General features: G+C 53.7%; 6 protein-coding genes across 6 annotated transcripts; 4 read left to right on the plus strand and 2 right to left on the minus strand.

The window, feature by feature from the left end:
* Nucleotides 1–274: 274 nt before the first annotated feature.
* Nucleotides 275–2,143, plus strand: MDJ1 (mdj1 protein precursor; the record flags this gene model as incomplete). Its single annotated transcript, XM_062877521.1, has 2 exons — nt 275–475; nt 543–2,143. 2 exons carry the CDS (start codon nt 275–277, stop codon nt 1,797–1,799), a joined length of 1,458 nt encoding a protein of 485 aa, XP_062733300.1. The 3' UTR covers nt 1,800–2,143.
* A 1,347-nt stretch (nt 2,144–3,490) lies between these two features.
* QC761_303770 (uncharacterized protein) lies at nt 3,491–6,143 on the plus strand. Its single transcript, XM_062877522.1, has 4 exons — nt 3,491–3,802; nt 3,883–3,996; nt 4,067–4,436; nt 4,642–6,143. Exons 1-4 carry the CDS (start codon nt 3,697–3,699, stop codon nt 5,921–5,923), a joined length of 1,872 nt encoding a protein of 623 aa, XP_062733301.1. The 5' UTR covers nt 3,491–3,696; the 3' UTR covers nt 5,924–6,143.
* QC761_303780 (uncharacterized protein) lies at nt 6,137–8,824 on the minus strand. The gene is made up of 2 exons (XM_062877523.1): nt 6,713–8,824; nt 6,137–6,660 (listed from the first exon to the last, which is right to left on the minus strand). The coding sequence occupies exons 1-2, from the start codon at nt 6,833–6,835 to the stop codon at nt 6,253–6,255; spliced, it is 531 nt and encodes a 176-aa protein (XP_062733302.1). The 5' UTR covers nt 6,836–8,824; the 3' UTR covers nt 6,137–6,252.
* PEX12 (ubiquitin-protein ligase peroxin 12) lies at nt 7,215–8,715 on the plus strand (the record flags this gene model as incomplete). The annotated part of the gene is made up of 2 exons (XM_062877524.1): nt 7,215–7,240; nt 7,278–8,715. The coding sequence occupies 2 exons, from the start codon at nt 7,215–7,217 to the stop codon at nt 8,713–8,715; spliced, it is 1,464 nt and encodes a 487-aa protein (XP_062733303.1).
* Nucleotides 8,825–9,173: 349 nt separating the features above from the next.
* On the minus strand, nt 9,174–17,744 carry QC761_303800 (uncharacterized protein). Its single transcript, XM_062877525.1, has 4 exons — nt 16,893–17,744; nt 11,190–16,808; nt 10,461–11,128; nt 9,174–10,410 (listed from the first exon to the last, which is right to left on the minus strand). Exons 2-4 carry the CDS (start codon nt 11,573–11,575, stop codon nt 9,557–9,559), a joined length of 1,908 nt encoding a protein of 635 aa, XP_062733304.1. The 5' UTR covers nt 11,576–16,808; nt 16,893–17,744; the 3' UTR covers nt 9,174–9,556.
* QC761_303810 (uncharacterized protein) lies at nt 10,999–17,200 on the plus strand. Its single transcript, XM_062877526.1, has 5 exons — nt 10,999–12,218; nt 12,611–14,279; nt 14,349–14,385; nt 14,551–15,027; nt 15,088–17,200. Exons 2-5 carry the CDS (start codon nt 13,852–13,854, stop codon nt 16,591–16,593), a joined length of 2,448 nt encoding a protein of 815 aa, XP_062733305.1. The 5' UTR covers nt 10,999–12,218; nt 12,611–13,851; the 3' UTR covers nt 16,594–17,200.
* Nucleotides 17,745–18,942: the final 1,198 nt, after the last annotated feature.

Raw genomic sequence — 18,942 nt, forward strand, 5'->3', positions numbered from 1 at the left:
GCCTCAGGCTCTCATACCAGCGAAGAAGTTAGCTGCGGGTCAAAAAAGTTGTCATCGAAGCTTGATCTGGAAGAGCAGCAACTTGAAGCACATTACCAATCCTCTTTTTCCTCAGTCTTCTTGTTTCTCTCTTTCTCTCTCTCTCTTTCTCCCCGCTTTGTTGTGTGAGGTGCTTTTGTTTGACGTCACACCGAGGAAAGGTTGAAAAGCCAATTGAGGAAAATTTGAACAGAAGCTAGGTTTGGAGGGGTTAAGAAAGAGAGAGGGCTTCGCGATGAGTTCGAGCATACTGCTGCCCAAGGCTGCCGCGAAAACAGCTGCTATTGTTGCTCCTGTGAGGGGGGCGGTGCCGATATGTCGTCGTCAGCAGCGCATCAGATTGCCATCGGCGGGGTATAGCACCGCAGCTTCTACGAGAGCGAGACTTCCCAAGACGAGGGGGGGAGGAGTGCAGTATGCGGTTGTTCAACCTAGGGTAAGCTTTCCCCTTCTTTCCTCTTTGAAAATCACCGCGGTTCCTAACTGACGATATGTGCAAACAGTCCTTCCACACCACCCGCCCCCAGCTCGCAACCCCAAAGGACCCCTACGGCACCCTCGGCGTGTCCAAGTCGGCCTCCCAATCCGACATCAAAAAGGCCTACTACGGCCTCGCGAAAAAGTTCCACCCCGACACGAACAAAGACCCAACCGCAAAGGACAAGTTCGCCGAGATTCAGAGCGCCTACGAGATCTTGAGCGACCCCAAGAAGAGGGAGCAGTTTGATCAGTTTGGCGCTGCTGGGTTTGATCCCTCTGGCCAGCCTGGTCCGGGAGGAGCTGGGGGTCACCCGTTTGGTCAAGGACATCCTTTTGGTGGTGGTGGGTTCGGTGGTCAAGGCGGGTTTGGGAGCAACATCAACTTTGAGGATTTATTCTCGAGCTTTATGGGAGGTGGTGGTGGACCTTTTGGTGGGGGGAGGGGGGGTAGAGGGGGAGGGGGCCCGTTTCAGCAGCAGGAGATCATTCAGGGGGATGATATCGAGGTGCAGGTTAATGTCAGCTTTATGGAGGCGGCCAAGGGGGCGAGCAAGACGATTACTATTTTGCCGCTGACGAGCTGCAAGACTTGCAGCGGGAGTGGGCTGAAGGAGGGGACGCAGAAGGCTACTTGTAAGGCTTGTGGGGGGTCGGGGACGAGGGTGCATTTTATGAGTGGGGGGTTCCAGATGGCGAGCACGTGTGGGAGCTGTGGGGGGAGTGGGACGGCTATTCCCAAGGGGGCTGAGTGTAAGAGTTGTTCTGGGGAGGGGGTGACGAGGGAGAGGAAGAGTATTAGCGTTGATATCCCCGGGGGGATTGAGGATGGGATGAGGTTGAGGGTCAGTGGGGAGGGTGATGCGCCAGCGATGGGTAGGGCTAGCACATCTGATGCGAGGGGGACGCAGGGGGATTTGTATGTGTTGGTGAGGGTGGCCAAGGATCCAAAGTTTACGAGGCAGGGATCGGATATTCTTTATACGGCTTCGATCCCGTTAACTACGGCGTTGTTGGGTGGTGAGGTTACCATCCCAACACTGGAGGGGGATGCCAAGGTCAGGATTGGGACGGGGACGAACACTGGAGACAAGATGACGCTCGCGGGCAAGGGTATGCCGAAGTTGGGAGGGAGGAGAGGGGGGATGGGCGATTTGAAGGTGGAATTTAGGGTCACGATGCCAAAGTATCTGTCTGCGAACCAGAGGACGCTGGTCGAGATGCTGGCGGATGAGATGGGCGACAAGACGGCGAAGCGGATTATGAATTTGCATAAGACGTGAGAGAACCTTTCTGCACTCCCTTGGATTTTGGACAACCTGCTTAAATTACATCTTGTTTTGTGGTTTTAGGTCGGATAGTTCATCAGCAGAGTCGCACAAGAACGAGGGGTTCCTCAAGTCGCTTTGGCACAATCTCACCAACAACCCGGAGCACATGCGCGAGAAGGAGAACGACGAGGCGAACAAGAAGGATGGTTCTTCTTCCGAGAAGAATTAAAAACACAGCGAAAACAATACGACGACAAGGTTACGGAACTACGAGTGAAAAATAGTGTACGATTCTTTCGGAGTGTTTTTCCTTGAAGCTGTAAACTGCACAACAAAACTACGAACATTTGATGGATACGATCGGTTTCACTCGACATACTGGGATGGACGGATTGTACGTTTTTGGTAGAGAAGGGGATATGGGAGGCAAGATACAGAGGTAGAGGGTGGTAGTAGGTTGGCTGAAAATGGTACATGGAGTTGTTTTGGCCTTTGTTTTTTTTTTTTTTTGTTTGCACATGCATTGGAATGGTGTTGGCTGCGGTGGCTTGCTTGGTCACTTTTTTGAACGAAGACTATGAATTTTTCTGGTCTTTCGATCTGTTGTATATTATCAATGTATTTTTTTTTCTTTTTTGGGGGGAGGGAGGATGAAGGTAGTCGAGAGAGGCTGAACTGATTGTAGACAGACATCACAGACATATACACACCACACATTATCAACAGACAAAAGAACCACTCTGCATAGTACTATTTTTGGTTTTTCTTCCTGGGTTTGATGGTTAAGAGAGGTGGACTTGTGTATTCTTGGCATATAGGTGTAGTCAGTGGAGTTTGAATGCATGTGTTTGTGGTGGTGAAGAATTGAGGCCGGTGGTTGACGGTGGGCTCTCGGTCAATTTCTCGGGCGCTTGGGGTGAGGGGGGGTTGGCTGGCATCGGGGGAATCATGGTGAGTGAGGCCGAGGATGGCACTTCGGGAGCATGGCATGACGGGTAGGGCAGGGGAGGGCTTTGGAGAGCTGGGGTTGTTGGAGAACGATGTCTGGACTGACATCACAGAGAGAGCAAATATGATGAGATTTGAAGATTTGAGCTGGTGAGATGTTGCCGTATGCACTATGGACTAACAGACGTTTTGTTCAGCATGTACATGGCCTACAGCACTTACCACACCGTCGACCGTTGTGCACCTCCAAAGCAAGCCACCACGATGGCGGGGGGGGTAGGAGTTAGGTAGCTCCACAACCGTTGCGACTTCCCCGGAGATGTTACCCCAGAAATGAGATCAGGAACCATCAACGGCATCCAGTTTGCGGGCATCTAGTATTCGTTTGATCGTTGCCTACTTCATCCTCACTACTTTAGAGTTGTCGTTCTCCACGATCTAACGATATGCCACAAAGTCAATCGGACCGCGCGGTGGCTTGGTGTTGACCAAGATGGCCAGGACATGGTCTATGCAAGGAATCAGACGTAAACAGCCATAGTCTCGGCGACCACGTTTTTCATTTGTTAGAAGAGGGTTAGTGGTTAGGTACGAGGTAATGGGTAGGTAGTATGCCCCTAGGCGGGGCGATCAAAGTCGTAACGCATCCCGGCCGGCGTAGAGACACAGCATGGCATACAGCCGAGGCCGTACCGAGCATACCATACCATACAGAGGCCCCTCCCCGAATCCGAACTTGGGTCTTGGGTGTGAAGGGCCGATATCGAAAAGCAAGTTGTTGTCAATGGGTTAGGTAGGTTGACAGCGGCATCATGGGTACCTAGATTGTGGATAGTGCCCAAAAAGCAAATATTTAAGATGATGATCGTCCGCCTCTGTTGTCAGAGAGAGAAGGGCAGAGACACCCGCTCTTCTCTCAGTCTCCCGATCTTTTTCACGAAACGGAAACGAGAGAAAAAAGATGCCTTCCATCTCAAATCTTGCGCTGGCTGGCCTTTTGGCTGCTGGCCAGGGGGCTAGTGCTTCGCTCGTTGGGGCTATTCAGTTGGAGAAGTTTATCAAGCAAGGTAAGTTTTGCGGTTTGGTTCCTGGGGGGAGAGGAGTGAGGATTTGTGTGTTTGCTGACTTGCATTTTGCCGTGACACAGAGACCCCCATTGCTCTCCAGGCTGTCCTCGACAACATCGGCCCCGACGGAATCAAGGTTCCTGGTGCTGGACGCGGTCTTGTGATTGCTAGCCCGTCTACTTCCGATCCTGATTGTGAGTTGGACCCAGTCTGCCGCCAACATGCCTTGCATGAATGTGCTGTCTAACCATGAGAAACCGCCAGATTTCTTCACCTGGACTCGTGACGCGGCCTTGACTTTCAGGACGCTGATTGATGATTTCGTGTTTGGAAACAAGGCTCTTGAGCCGTTGATCAATGATTATATCTACGGTCAGGCTCGTCTCCAGACTGTGAGCAACCCTTCGGGGACGCTTTTGCCCAACGGTGCTGGGTTGGGTGAGCCGAAGTATATGAAGGATGGTTCGAGGTATAATGGGAACTGGGGGCGTCCTCAGCGCGATGGGCCTCCTTTGAGGGCTATTTCGTTGATTCAGTACTCGAATTACCTCGTCTCGAAGGGGCAGAAGGCGAGGGTGAAGGATGAGATTTGGCCCATCATTGCTAATGATCTGGCTTATGTTGGACAGTACTGGTACGTTTCCATTTTGTCCTTGTTGAGGTGATATCTGCTGTTGTGTCCTCCGAATCCTGCCGGCATATAAAATGCAGTGAGAAGGATGACGGGATGGCAAGCAGAAGGGACCATGCAGCTTACTTCGACAACGTGGCCCGCGTGACCCGCGTGACCGTATGACGAGTCTGGGGAAACACAAGGCTGACAGTTGTTTTGTCTCTAGGAACTCCACTGGCTTCGACCTCTGGGAGGAGGTGAACGGTGCCTCGTTCTTCACCACCCAGGCTCAGTACCGCTCTCTCGTCGAAGGCGAGGCCCTTGCCAAGGTCCTCGGTCTCCCCTGCACGGCCTGCGCCGAGGCTCCCCAGGTCCTCTGCTTCCTCCAGTCCTACTGGAACGGCAAGTTCATCACCGCCAACTTCATCCAGGGCAACCACAACCGCGGCGGCGTCGACGCCAACACCGTCCTCGGCCCCCTTGTCGCCTTTGACCCTTATGCCCCCTGCGACTCCCCCAGCCTCCAGCCTTGCCACCCTCGCATGCTGGCCAACTTCAAAAACTTTGTTGACACCTTCCGTGACCCGGCCTTGTACCCCATCAACAAGGGCATCCCCCAGAACAAGGGCATTGCTCTCGGTCGCTACCCGGAGGACATTTACTACAACGGTAACCCCTGGTACCTCATCACCCTCGGTTCCGCCGAGTACCTCTACGCCGCCATCGCCAGCTGGGAGAAATCCGGCGGCATCACCATCACCCCCACCTCCCTCCCCTTCTTCAAAGACCTCTACCCCTTGGCTCGTGTCGGCACCTTTGGCAAGCTCCATCCCGCGTACTACCTCATCAAAGGCCTAGTCAAGACCTACGCCGATTCCTTCGTTGCCGTCTCCCAAAAGTACACCCCCAAGGACGGCATGATGGCCGAGCAGTTCCTCAAGGTCGAGCCCTTCACCCCCATCTCCGCCAGAAACCTCACCTGGTCTTTTGCCGCCTTTGTCGGGATGAACCACCGCCGACAGGGCCACCTCCCTCCCTCGTGGGTCCCCAAGAATGTCAAGGTCCCTGATGTCTGCGTTGGTACCTCTGTCAAGGGCACCTACGCCCCTGCCACCCAGGCTGGTGCTCCCAATGTTACTATTCCTTGCATCTCCAACGTTCTGTTCCAGCTCAATGCCTCGACGTATTATGGCGAGAACCTTTATGTTGTGGGCAACTCGCCCACGCTGGGTAGCTGGGATTTGGAGACGGCGTACCCGCTGATGAGCAGCAGGTATACTGACGAGAGGCCGCTTTGGTTCGCCACCATTCCGCTTGAGATGGAGGAGGGTGTGTCCACGCTGAGGTACAAGTATGCCAGGCAGCAGGACTGCGGGCAGGAGTGGATTGTGGAGGAGGAGGAGAGGGTGTTGGAGGTGCCGGCTTGTGTGAAGGATGGGAGTGAGGAGGTTTTGGCGGAGAGGGATGAGGCTTTCAATGGGCCTGCTGGGTCTCCTGGCGGTTGCTAGATGTTTTGTTTTGAGGAGAGCATCTGAGAAGGGGTTGTTGTACATATATGAAATCTTTGGTTGCGAAAAGGAAAAGCATGAAGAATTGACACATGGGGGGGGGTTGTGGGGTGTAAGGTATATTACTGAGACATAAAATTCAACTTGCACATAGTTAAGCCTTACCTTTGGTATGATTTCAACGTGGAACTCCGCAGACAATGATTGCTTCTTGCTTGACCTCCAGTGAACATCGAAAAGTGGTATATGCCCAACTGTCTATCTCTATGCAAAGAATCAACAAAAGACCGCCTACGCTTGCTTTCCCAACCCAACGCCTCCAGCCAAAACTACAACTTCGGAGCAGGATCAATATTAACCTTCCCATGCTCACACACAGCCACGACCGCCCCGTTGTCCTTCCGCTTCATCACACCCCTCAAGGTAGCCATCTTCGCCCCGATCTGCAAGATGTCACACTCAATCAAGACCTCGGTGCCGACCGGGGCTGGACGAAGATAGGTGGTGTTCAACGTCCGGGATACCCCCAGATACTGCCAGAACCCGGGCTTGGACACAAGGGCGGTGGCGGTGGAGGTGCAAAAGTCAAAGAGGGTTGCCGTGCAGCCTCCGTGGAGGTTGTTGAGGCGGTTGCAGTGCTGGGGCTCGACGGTGAAGCTGAAGAGGACTTTGGGGTGGGGTTGTTCGTCTGAGGCGGAGACGAGTTTGAGGTTGGGAAAGAAGGAGTTGGTCCATTCCTGGGAGGGGTGGTTAATAAATATATACTAGGGATGCCAGGGGGAAACATACCTCGTCTTCCTTGTTGATGGCTTTTTGAGAAAAGGTCTCGATGAGAGCCCTGACTCTGGCCTCGCCCTTGAGGTTGAGGTAGTCTTGGTCGTGTTCCCAGGCGCCGCTTTTGTCTTTGGACATGGTGATGAGTGGCTAGGGGGTTGAGATCCAGGCGTGGGTTAGGGTTGCAGGGCTGAGGAAGGTAATGCGGTTGGCTGCAACTAACACCGAAGAATAGAGTAACAGTCGGATGTCACGTATGAGTTTACAGATCGAATCTAGACCGACCTGAATGAAGAACAGGCACACCAAACAACGTCCACGTCCAACAACACATGCAACACACCGGGCTCATCTGGGGCTTAAAAGGATGTATGGGATTCCCCGCGTATTTCCCATCTCTAGCCCCTGCTTTTCAGGTGGAGGCTACCCCAACTGCACCACTGCGAAATCCGAACCTGGGGAAACGTGCCTCGGCAAATCGCGTCAGGAACCCCTGCCCGCTACCGCTAGCTTAAACATGCTTAACCGCACCAACCCTTGTCGGTGATCGCATCCGTCGCAATCACATTCAAATCTTGAGATCTCATCTACACATCACATATGCGCCAACCATCACAACCCCGTTGACCATCTTCAACACGATTCAGTGCATCCCGGAGAACAGACCTAAAATGGAGTTCGTCACCGCCCTCCGCGGTTCCTTCGACCCAGGCAAACCCTCCCTCTTCGAGCTTCTCTCAGAACAACAACTCTCCTCCCTCCTCCCCCCAACCCTCCGCTACCTCCTCACCCTCCTCACCCACCGCTACCCCCGCCACCTCCTCCGCGCCCTCAACTCCTTCGACGAGCTCTACGCCCTCCTCTCCCTCCTGATAGAGCGCCACTACCTCCTCACCCGCCAGGGCTCCTTCACCGAGAACTTCTACGGCCTCAAACGCGAGCGCGCCCTCACGTCCGAAATCCCCCGCGCCTCCACCCACGCCCCCCAAATCGTGCGGGAAGCCCTAGCCCTCAGGACAAAAGACGTTTACAAGAACCTCTTCGTCATAGTCCTCATCCCCTACCTCAAAAGGAAACTAGATGAAGCCCACGAGGTCGACGCCCCTAGGGCCTTGCTCGGAGCAGCCTACAACGCCCCCCCATCACCCAGCGCTCCCCTCAAGGAAAAACTGGGTTATTACTACAAAATCTTCCTCAGGAAAATCTACCCGACAATCAACATGACCTACCACCTCTCCATCCTCGCCTTCTCCCTGGGGTACCTCTTTGACAACACGAAATACTCCTCCCCCTTCCTGTGGCTCATCGGCACAAGAATCCGCCGTATGGGACCGGCAGATTACAAGGCGATAGAGGAGTGGGAAAAGGTCCTCCCCGCGGATGGGACCAGATCGAGGTCAATCTTCCAGAGACTGCTCTCCTCCCTTTCCTTGGTGCTACCGACTAGTATCTTTGCGCTCAAGTTTCTGGAGTGGTGGTACTCGTCGGATTTTGCAAAGCAGCTCTCTAGGAAGGCGGCCGAGTCGCTCCAGCTTCCACCGCCGGGGATGACCACCACGCCCAAATCTGTCTCCCCAATGAAACAGCCACCTCCCTCCCTCTCTGAGTCGTCCGACACCCCCCCAGCAGAGGAAGAGTGGCTCGAACAACTTGCCTCCTCTGCCCCCGTCGCGTCGTCGTCCCTCTTGCCTATTTTCACCGCTGCTGCCATCCCAAGAGAGGAAGATGACGATGGTGAGGAGGACAAAAAACGGCAGGAGGAAGATAGCAGTCTGTGTCCGATCTGCCAGGAAGAAATCACCACGCCGACCGCGTGCCAGACGGGGATTGTTTACTGTTACGGCTGCATTCACAAGTGGATCTCTGGTGCGAATCCGCATCAGGAGAGGTTTATGGAGAGGGTTGAGAAAGCACTTGGAGGGAGCAGCAGGAAGTGGGAGAGTGGGGAGGGGAGGTGCGCTGTTACGGGGAGGAGGGTGTTGGGTGGGGTGGAGGGGTTGAGAAGGGTTATGGTATAACTGAAGAACGAGGGGGGAGGGGAGTGTATATCTATCTTGTGTGTGAGTGTGTATGACCAAGAGATGGAGATGGGAAAGTATTGATAATTATGTACATCTAATGATGGTGGTGATAGTGGTGATAGTGGTGATAGTGATGGTGGTGATAGTGGTGGTGGGGGTGGTGGTAGTGGACTGTTAACGAGTGGTGTAACATAGAAGCATGATAGAGCGTTTAATTCACTTTACATACATACAATCATACCTCCTCATGTCCTAGCCACCCAGAGCAAACACCCCTTCACCGGTGTGGCTTTCCTCTCCAGATCCCAACCCCAACAGCGTCATCTCCGTCCCACAAACTCCCTGCACAGTACCAAGCACAGCATCCCCATGCGCGTATCATCTCAAGACAAACATGAACACACCCGTACACACAAACCTGCTGTACCACTCGCTTCAGAACAAGACAATGACGATATCGGGACAAGGTTTTTATTTGTTTGTTATTAGGGCTGAGTAAATTAATATTCTTCCTATCTACAACAAGGTAGTGGTTGAGAAGCGATGAGGTATCGTTATTTCTGCGATCCCCACAGCAGTCATCATACAGATCTAGGTTAAAAATGCAACCTTCTCCCGTGTTTAAATCTTTACTTGTTCCTCTTCGCCACGGCTGTATGTCCCCATGGCCTTGTACTTCCGGTATAATCGCTCCCCTGATCTTTCCCATCGTACACGTAAAAGTAAATCCTCAAGAAAGACAGCCTTCCAAACGCCACGGACGCCGCAGCCAATGCCAACTCCTGTAAAATATAAGACCGTAGTGTTCGTTTGACATGATTAGAAAAGCTTCAGAGCCTTAAAGGGCAGCTTTTGTTGTGGGGACAGCCCCCTCGATTACTGCCGTGTCTTTTTCGCTCTTGGGTTCGTCAGGCTTCTGCTGCGAGATGCTATCCCGTCCTAAGGAAGATGACTTGCTGTGGCGCTTGAGAGCGTCGGTTCCCTTCTCTGTTGCTGTGGCAGATAGGACGGGTCCCTCGTTGGCTCCTTGTGCTGGCCGATCTGCTGCCTGGCCTGGGCCTTCTGGACATCCGGGGCCCTGCTTCTTCTTGATGCTGACCCACTCCATGCCAAATGCCATAAGCAAGGCGACCAGCACCACTCCGAGTGCTGCCAGGAATATGTGTCTGCATGCGAATTCGTAGGCGTCTACTACTTGAGACCTGTACTCGGGCCCTACTCTGTCAATGAGATGTGTGGCGCCTTCGGTCACAATGATCCTGGATCCGCCAATGCCAGGGATATCCTGCAACTGGGACACGAGAATGTTGCTGAGAATTGTTTGCCCGACCGAGGTGAAGACGGCACCACCCAACTGCTGTACGAAAAAGTTGATGGCAATTCCCGCCGGCATATCTTGCTTGGAGAGCACCGCCTGGACAGCAAGACCGCTAGTCTGCATGCCGAAGCCCACGCCAAAACCAGCCAGGAACTGGTAGGCAATCCAGTGAGATGAAGGACTGTCCTCTGTGAGGGTGCTGAGAAGGCCCTCACCGATCGACATCAAAATGGGCGCCACGATCATGGACGGCACATAGTAGCCAATTGCCTGGGTGGCAAACCCGGAGCCTATGCTGGAGAAGACCAAGCTGAGCACCAGTGGCACAGTGTAGATTCCCGACTTTATCGGATCGACTTGCTTAACCGTTTGAACTAGTATCATGTCAGCACAACTCCCAAAGCTGGACCGAATGACAACCTACACCAGATTGGCACATAGTACACCAGCATTAGCATGGATCCTGATAGGAAGAATGTATAGAGGGTGCCAAAGAACACACTCCTCTGCGTAATTACCCTCGGTGGAATGGTTGCGGTCTCGGGCAGCTTGATTTGGACCGTGGTGTAGGCGATAGTGCAGAGTCCAAAGAAGACAAACAGTACAATGATGCGCCAGTCGTTCCAGTCATAGGTCGACCCACCCCATTGCAAGGCAATGAAGAGACAGACTATGCCCGGGAAGAGAAACAGTATACCAATGGGATCCAGGCGTTTGACATGTTGGCTGAAAGGGGCCGGCGGATGATCCTCCGTTTTGGGAGTCCACCACCACCAGAGAAATACCGAGGCGACGGCACCAATTGGGAGGTTGATGTAGAAACACCACCTCCAGGTAGCTCCTCCGGTAAAACCACCGCCGACAAGAGGACCCATCACAGACGCCAACCCAAAGACCATACCAAAGAGGCCCTGGAACTGGGGCCTCTTATGCAGTGGAACCATATCGATCAGAACCAGAAGTGTGCCGGAAAAGATGCCGGCTCCGCCCAAGCCGGCAATGGCTCGACCCAGGATGAAGACAATCGAGTTTGTAGCGGATCCGCAGATAGCCGAGCCGATCTCAAAAACCAGAATGCTTGTGAAGAAAGTCCTAAGGTCCTCACTGAGGTCAGTAACGTGTCCACTCGTACACGAGTTTCACAATGACGTACCACTTCTTGTCGTAGAACTTATAAATGCGGCCGAAAACCAGTTGGGCACAGGCCGTCGTCAGCATGTATGAGGAGCCATACCAACCAATATCGCCCAGAGAATTAAACTCGTCCGTAATTCTCGGGACAGCCGTGGCGATGATGGTGCGATCCAGGGCCACCAAGAAGAGGGCGAGAAAGTTACACAGGATCGTGACCCAGAATTTGACACTTTTAGGCTTGTAGAGGTCCTCATCCCCCCCGACAGCTGCTCCCGGAGGACCTAAAGCCGGGGCAATCTTCTCGACGTCGTTCATCTGAGGAGTCGAGGTGTCGGTCTGGGTGACCTGTCCCGACTGCCCGCTCCCGCTGCCGAGCGAAGTCAGAGATCGCTTTTCGGTAGCCATGGTGGGCAGATATCCGAGACGATCGGAGACGGCAGAAGTTGCGTAAGGCCGCTGAGATAAATGGCGAAGAAGGCGTGTGAGAGGTGAGGCGTGACCAGCCGAACCGTTTGAACAAACTTGGACCCACGAGGAAATGAGGTTTGAGGGAGCGTATGTAAATAAGGGCGCGGCAAGGGAGCGAGGTTCGAAGGGAGTGACCTTGCGCAAACTTTAAAATAAAATACCTGACCTGGGTAGGTAGGTATTGCTGCTGCAAGACTCAGACTCAGACTCTGGCGGGTGGGCGAGACAGGAATGCGTCTCGGGCCTATTGCTGCGCGCGGCCAGAGACAAGATGTCGTCAGGTAGGAAGAGAGCGAGCGAGCAGCCTGGATTGGGGTATATGCCCCCGGGACGGAAGATGAGCGAGGTGACGGCCACGAGCAACATCGACAAGCCACAGCCTGGAACTGGAACTACAGCGCAACCGATACCGCAGGACTCTTGTGTTATATAGAAGCTGCGACCTGGCCGGTGCCTGCCTCTTGCCAGAAGATCAGAGCAGCCATTGTCCGCCCGAAGCCAGAACTCCGCCAGTTGGGTTGGGTAAACAAGAACTTAGGTTGGAACTAAGTATAAGCAATCTATCCGGGCCGTGTCAAATGTAGGTGCAGCGGACATGAAGCACCGGTCGTTGCAGCACTCTGTTTCGTTTAGGCCTCTTGTCTCGCTCATATTGGGCGATTGGATATTGTGATGCGAGGCCGTCGTTATTTGGACCTGGAGTTTCCCCAGACGGGTCCGGTGGTCATGTAAGCGATCTATCTACCATAGTACAATATACCTCGGCTTCACAACATCGCTCCTAGTGCTAACGGTTCTTTTTAGTGTGGAGGCCCCTTCCTTGTGGGCATTGACCAATCGCGACTAGCGCCGGCATCTCGCTGAGCTAGTCCCTGTTGGTGGAGAGCGCCCAGACCGGGCATGAGCCACGTCCCTTCGGTCCCGAGACATGTTCCTTTCTTTGTTGAGACCTCACTGACAGCTGTTTCCCAGCGATTCACAGCTGACATGCGCCGGCCGCGTATAAATCCCGAACCTTCAAGAGCGCCCCCCTCTCTCTGCCGCTGCTCCTTCCCATGATTGGGACGATGTGTGCTGCCTTGTGCAACTCGAGCGCGCCAGTGGCATCCCAATCAGGGTGAGGGGGATGACATGTGTGTGAAGACACCCACATCCACTCCTTGACTCCTTCCTAAGCGGAGGTGGCCATGGAGGCATTGGCGGTATGGTTAGCAGGAAGGAGCTCTTCTTCATCTGGCAGCAGCAGCAGCAGCCTGCCTGCCTGCATGCCTGCCTCGTCCCTTCCGGGTTCCTTTCTTACCTTAACCAGATCCAGATCCAGGACAGCAGGGGCAACTGCTCGGCAGCAGCTTACCCTGCGTCAGTTCTTCATCGAATTGTATCTCCTCGTTTCTTCTTCAGGTTCCATCTTCACCTCCGTCGTCGCTGCCGCCCCCTTTTCTGAAGTTGCTCTCCCCCCCAGTGCCTCTGTTCGTTCCACCGTGGTGGTATTGCTTGTTATTTGCTGCTGCTACATACATACATACATTACATACATTGGATATTCCATTCCCACTGTTCTCCTGTACACGGGGGTCTGAGACCCGCAGGGCATCATCCATCAAATCCCCTTCATCGCAGCTTCCTCGAGCTGGGTGCCTTCCCAAGAGGACGGACGGCGCAGCCACTCTGGAATGGTCCGACCTGCCTATTGACAGCTGCCAATCTCGCATTTTGTTGTCGCCCGGTGTTGCCTTGTTGCGTATCGTCCATTTCGCCAGTCGTCAACCACCAGTCATCGGCCATCGGTAGTCGGTCGTCGCACCTCACTTTGCCCGCGCATCGGCAGTCAAGACACCCCCCTGGCAGGACAGGCAGCAGAGGGAGGCATTGTTCGGCCCATCCTCACCGACTGCGCCGACTCGTGCAGCGATCGCCCATCTTTGACATATACCATCACACATACCTGACCTCTCTGCCTTGCCTTGCCGACGGAGACCAAACATCCAGCCGGTCGGATACCTTGCGGCTCTGCCCATCGCTCCGACGGTATTGGCCAGATCTTGCTGGCTGAACCTGGCCGAGCATTGGGGGGAGGGACCAGAGCGAAGCGCGGCAGACCTGCATCGCTTCCTACATTCCAGTTCGTCGCTTCGGGCCCGAGCGGTTCACCCGCGCTTCCGGTATCGTTCGAGAAACGACCGTCTACCAGGTCGGCCCATATTACCCACACCATGGCCACAGAACAGCATCTGGAGCAGCCGCCGTCGCCCTCGCGGCTCCCCATCACTGGTTCCGAGCCGTCGGTGATGAAGTTGACGCGCGGTCACTCATGCGTGCTGTGTCAACAACGCAAGGTTCGATGTGACAAGCAAAAGCCTTGCGCCAACTGCCTCAAGGCCCAGGTCGAGTGTCGCGTCGTGCCCCCACAGCCACCAAGACGCAGGAAGAAGAAGCCGCATGAGAGGGACCTCATCGAGAGACTTCGGAAATACGAGCACTTGATGTCCCAGCACGGCCTCTCCTTTGAACCCATCGCCCAGGACCTCAGGCCCTCGGACAATGGAGACGATGTTGCCGATCTGGAGCAGGATCTGAGCGGACTCAAGACCTCGCCCTCAAGCACCGCCGACCATGTCTCGCCAGATCAGGCCAATGACAAGTCAGTCTGCCCCCTAGAGAGGCGAGAAACACCCGGTCTTGCTGCGAGCTGACACTGCAGTGACCTTAGATCGAAATGGTATCCCAATAACAGCTACTACAAAGACGTAGGTTGCGGTCTTTTTCATATCTCTTGTCACAGATGGGCCCCCACACTTTCATTCCTACCAAAAACGCCGTGCCAGCCGCCCACATGCCTGGCTTGCCACCACCAGACGGTTTAGTTTGATCTGATATATCAGATTGCTCCGGAGTGCCTGACATGTCACTAGCAATATCGCAACGCCGACGATGACTCCTCGGATGAGGACTACGAGGGCCCAACGCTTCACCATGCCTACGATGCCATGTTCGACAACAACGATGGCTTCCCCTTCGTCGTGGGCGGCGCAACGCAAAGCGTGACTAGCCACCACCCACCAGCCATCCAAATGTTTCAGCTCTGGCAAATCTACATCAGCAATGTCAACCCTCTGCTCAAGATCAACCACACACCGACACTCCAAGCCCAGATCATCAGTGCCAGCACGGCCATCAACAAGATATCGAGGCCCCTGGAGGCCTTGATGTTCGCCATCTACTTTGCCGCCATCACATCCATGAATGACGACGAGGTTCAAAGTACCTTTGGCGAGGACAAGGCAGTCTTGTTGGGAAAGTACCACCATGCCACCCAGCAGGCACTTGTCAATGCTGGCTTCATGCGCTCGACCGACCTGGCCGTGCTCCAAGCCTTGTTCCTTTACCTGGTGCGTTTCTGACCCTATCCCAGTTAGTCTCGCTGATCTCGCTGTACTGACATCACCCAGCTCTGTGTTAGACAATATGTAGACCCACGATCCCTGTTTTGCCTGATCGGTATGGCGGTCAGAATAGCAACGAGGCTGGGAATTCACCGCGACGGAGCTCAGTTTGGCTTGACACCGTTCGAAACGGAACAGCGGAGACGCCTGTGGTGGCAGCTCGTCATATTCGACAAGCGAGTGGCGGAAATTACTGGTTCATCCATCACCGCATTGTCGACATGTGCAAGCGACTGCAATTTTCCCTCCAACGTCAACGATACAGACTTGAGCGTCCACGCCAAGGACCATCTGCCCCCGCACCATGGGCCGACGGAGATGGTATTTTGCCTCACCCGCATCGAGCTTACTGTAGCATCCAGCCAGACCGGCAACATGCGTCCTGGGCCCTCCACTCCCGGAGGCAGACCCGGGGTCAACAACAAGGCGCAGAAGGTGCAATATAGCCCTTCTCCATCCTCCCCGGACCTTGTCACCCATGTGGCCAACCAGACGCTGCCTCACGACCTGGCCAGTTTTCACCTGTATATTGAGAACAGGTATCTGAAGCATTGCGACCAACGCATCCCTCTTCACTCGTTCACATTGCTTATGACGCGCCAGGCGCTTTCCAAGCTCCGCGTCATCGACTTTTTGACTCGTAGTTCGGGGATCGAGAGTGTCAACCCAGCCGAGCGAGAGGAGCTTTTCATAGAAGCCATCAGGACGGTTGAGTTAGACAACATGATCCAGAGGGCTCCAGAACTGCAAGGGTTCCGGTGGTATACATACCAGCATTTCCCATTTCCCGCCTACATCTTTCTCATATCGGAGCTTAGAGTGCGAACGACGGGTAGCTTGTGCGAGCGGGCGTGGGACGCTATGATCGAAAATCACGACCGCCGGGGGTTACTTAGGAGGAATCTCCGGTCACCGTTACACATTGCGTTTGGACACTTCTTTGTGAAGGCGTGGGATGCAAGAGAGCAGGCCGAATTGCAGCTGGGGAGAGTGTTGCCAACGCCCCAGATTGTGACGCTGCTGAGGAACACGGTCTCCAAGATGAAGAGGCCGACGGGGCCGCCGTTGGATGGAGGTGACCATCAGGCTAGTGTGCCCGGACCGCCTGTCGCTCTGCCGCCGCCAATCGTCGGTGGGAATGACCCGCCACCGGGACTGTATCCAGGAAAGGGGATGCCGTTGACCCCCGAGACAACGGGGCCGGTGCCCGGAGCGGGGCCGCAGGTTGGACCGCCGGGAGGACCAGGACCAGGGATGATGGCAATGGGTGATGCGCCCGTCATGTTTAATGGATATGAAGGCCTGAACCCCTTGTTCAACAGTGCCAGTGGACCTGGACCGGGAGGTGGACAAGTTGGCGGATCTGGGGGAGGAGGAGGGCCAGGTGGGATGGAAGAAATGGACTTTGGGCAGATGGACTGGAACTACCTGGTGCAGTACAGTTCTTTTGGGGCGTTCAACCCTGCTTATTACCACCAGGGCGGCGCGGGTCCTGCGGGGAGTCACCCATGAAAAACAGGGAACAGGAGGGCGGCTACCTGCGTGTACGGGCAGCGCCAGAATCCCGGGTGGCGTTTAGGTTTGGGGACTTGAGTGCCGCGCAGTGGTGGATGCGAGACCTGCAGATGCGGGCGAACTACCTAGGCGGACGGGCGTCGGGAGGATGACGACTGGGGAGTCCATGCGAGGATGTATTACTCGGTCAAGTTCGGTTCGGGTTCGGGTGACTGAGGTGACTGTTGGTGTTTTTTTCCTGATCGGGATGGAAGAGGAGGTAAGATGGGAGGAGAGAAAGGAAGCACACTACTCACTTTTTTTTATTTGACGTTGGTTTTTTTGTCCATGATATTCATATGGCGGGATGGAGAGATGTTGTTGATGATGTTTTGGAACTGTTTGGTGGTTTCAAGGTTTGAAAGAGATAAAGCGCGTGTGTGTGGTGGTGGTTCTCTCTTTTACTTCTTGATGATATATTGTTTTTATGTTCCTGTTGGGTGCGAAGGTTGTCCATACCATGAAGCAAGAAGTTTCTTACATTAAGGTTAGGTTTCTTTTATTTTTGTTATATATGAATATAAAATGGAATAAAGGTTATATACCGCTCTTTACACACACACAATTAAGAAGTTGGAGAGGAGAGAGAGGGAGGGAGGAATTTTGAGCACATGATGAAGGAAGGATGAATAGGACTTATGTTTGGGTCTGGCACGGGGGCATGCAATGCATGAGATTCGGGTATATTACTAGCTTTTGAATCCCGATGGTGGTGGGCTGGATTTGACAAGACCTAGTATTGAGAGCAGGCTGGTAAGAGTTCAGATATTGAATTCATGCGTAGAAGTTGGAGTGGCTTGCGGCGGCGGTACGGTGCGGGACGGGCATTGGGGAAAAGACGACTGATTGTCCGGAGGCGCGGTTTCACATGTAGGGTTCTTCTTTCGCTTTTTCATACGTAGGGCGGGAGTTAGGTTGGGAGGGGAAAGAAGGTGGGCGGGAAGCGTTGTTCGGTTTTGGAATGGTACCTAATTTCCTGGAGGTGGCGGGAGCGGGTATGAGCATGTTTGGTAGAGGTGCTTGTGGGGAGTATGTAGGGAGTATTTTTTTTTTTGGGGGGGAAGAATTTTGGGGAGATAGGCTGTGAGAGTGGTTGGCATGAGGTGAGGTAAGCATGTAAGTGTGAGGTGAGATAATACCCCGGGAGTTGTGACTGAGTGGGTGGTTGGTTGTTTTAGGCTGATAAGTGATATAACCAAGCTAACAGTTTCTACCCATCTATATATGAGCAAATTCAACGAGTTGTGGGTTCTGTACTGCGACACGGAAGCCGGACATTGAGGTCGGGCGACGTAAGGGATGCTCTCGACTCATCGTCTGCAGTTGGAATTGCTCGATAATAGGGTAGCTCGGTTCGGGGTTATCCTACCTACCAGACGTGAGAGTAGAATAGGTAGGTGGGTAATCGATCTATGGCGATGTAATAAGAGGGCAATATCTGAACTGTAACAATAAGCTGAGCTGTATATGCAATATGCTCGTCTCTGTGTGAGCCGTGACAAGGTATAACTGCCCGGAGGTAAACTCGAACTCCGGGCATCAGTTCATTGTCCGGTGCGCGGCAGAGGGGGCAAGTCATTCATGGCCGTCCGGGACCGAGAATCTTGGGACTTGGGGATTTTCTTTTCAAGCCGTAGTCTGCTGATGTTGTTCGGATTCAGAAACTTGATGATTGGTGTTTGGGATGCATGTAGATGGTTTGCCCCCCCCCAAGCAGCGTTTTGGCAGAGAGAGGCACACACACATCTTCAAAGTATCTGTCTCTTTTTCCCACAGCCCTTCACTGTTCGACTTCACCTCTCTCACTCCGTGTCCATCAAGGTCCCCGTCCACGATCCCCATTAAAGTGGCAAAATAACGTGGACAGCAAGGATTCACAACAAAAAAAGGCAGGTGTGGCTCACAGCCAAGCAAAAAAAATCAATTGTGAGTGCACAACGCTGTAAATTCATCATGTGTCCTGTGCTCGTGGGTGGGCGCTGTGCTGGCGGTTTTGCACTTTTCCCCCCATTCCTTCCTGATCTAATAATGCAAACCTTTTTTCTCCCTTTTCCCATAAAATCCCTCCCTCACTTTTCACCCAACTTCATGCTTTCTTGGCAGAGAGTCCACACAACGGACACAATTTGTGCAGTTGTCATCCATCTTCAACTTAGGATTATCATCTTCGACTTGATTTATCATCTTCGACTTACAACTATAACCTCTTTTCAGTGACCCTTCTCCCAAAACACCAGCCATCCAGCTTGGGTATCAAACACACCCCGAATAACGGAGGATAAGAAGACATGATAGTCTACCCCTCTC

This window comes from Podospora bellae-mahoneyi, chromosome 3, assembly GCF_035222275.1.
Source record: "Podospora bellae-mahoneyi strain CBS 112042 chromosome 3, whole genome shotgun sequence".
In the NCBI taxonomy this organism is placed as follows: Eukaryota; Fungi; Ascomycota; class Sordariomycetes; order Sordariales; family Podosporaceae; genus Podospora; species Podospora bellae-mahoneyi.

What these genes read in the sequence shown, in the direction of transcription:
- QC761_303800 (XM_062877525.1), bottom strand. Translation starts at nt 11,575, where the DNA reads ATGGCTACCGAAAAGCGATCTCTGACTTCGCTCGGCAGCGGGAGCGGG. An exon ending in AAGTTCTACGACAAGAAGTG is followed by an intron (nt 11,129 to 11,189) that starts GTACGTCATTGT and finishes TGAGGACCTTAG; the next exon opens with GACTTTCTTCACAAGCATTC. An exon ending in GTACTATGTGCCAATCTGGT is followed by an intron (nt 10,411 to 10,460) that starts GTAGGTTGTCAT and finishes ACATGATACTAG; the next exon opens with TTCAAACGGTTAAGCAAGTC.
- QC761_303810 (XM_062877526.1), top strand. Translation starts at nt 13,852, where the DNA reads ATGGCCACAGAACAGCATCTGGAGCAGCCGCCGTCGCCCTCGCGGCTC. An exon ending in CCAGATCAGGCCAATGACAA is followed by an intron (nt 14,280 to 14,348) that starts GTCAGTCTGCCC and finishes CAGTGACCTTAG; the next exon opens with ATCGAAATGGTATCCCAATA. An exon ending in ATAACAGCTACTACAAAGAC is followed by an intron (nt 14,386 to 14,550) that starts GTAGGTTGCGGT and finishes ACATGTCACTAG; the next exon opens with CAATATCGCAACGCCGACGA.
- QC761_303780 (XM_062877523.1), bottom strand. Translation starts at nt 6,835, where the DNA reads ATGTCCAAAGACAAAAGCGGCGCCTGGGAACACGACCAAGACTACCTC. An exon ending in CCATCAACAAGGAAGACGAG is followed by an intron (nt 6,661 to 6,712) that starts GTATGTTTCCCC and finishes CACCCCTCCCAG; the next exon opens with GAATGGACCAACTCCTTCTT.
- QC761_303770 (XM_062877522.1), top strand. Translation starts at nt 3,697, where the DNA reads ATGCCTTCCATCTCAAATCTTGCGCTGGCTGGCCTTTTGGCTGCTGGC. An exon ending in GTCTACTTCCGATCCTGATT is followed by an intron (nt 3,997 to 4,066) that starts GTGAGTTGGACC and finishes AGAAACCGCCAG; the next exon opens with ATTTCTTCACCTGGACTCGT. An exon ending in GCTTATGTTGGACAGTACTG is followed by an intron (nt 4,437 to 4,641) that starts GTACGTTTCCAT and finishes TTTTGTCTCTAG; the next exon opens with GAACTCCACTGGCTTCGACC.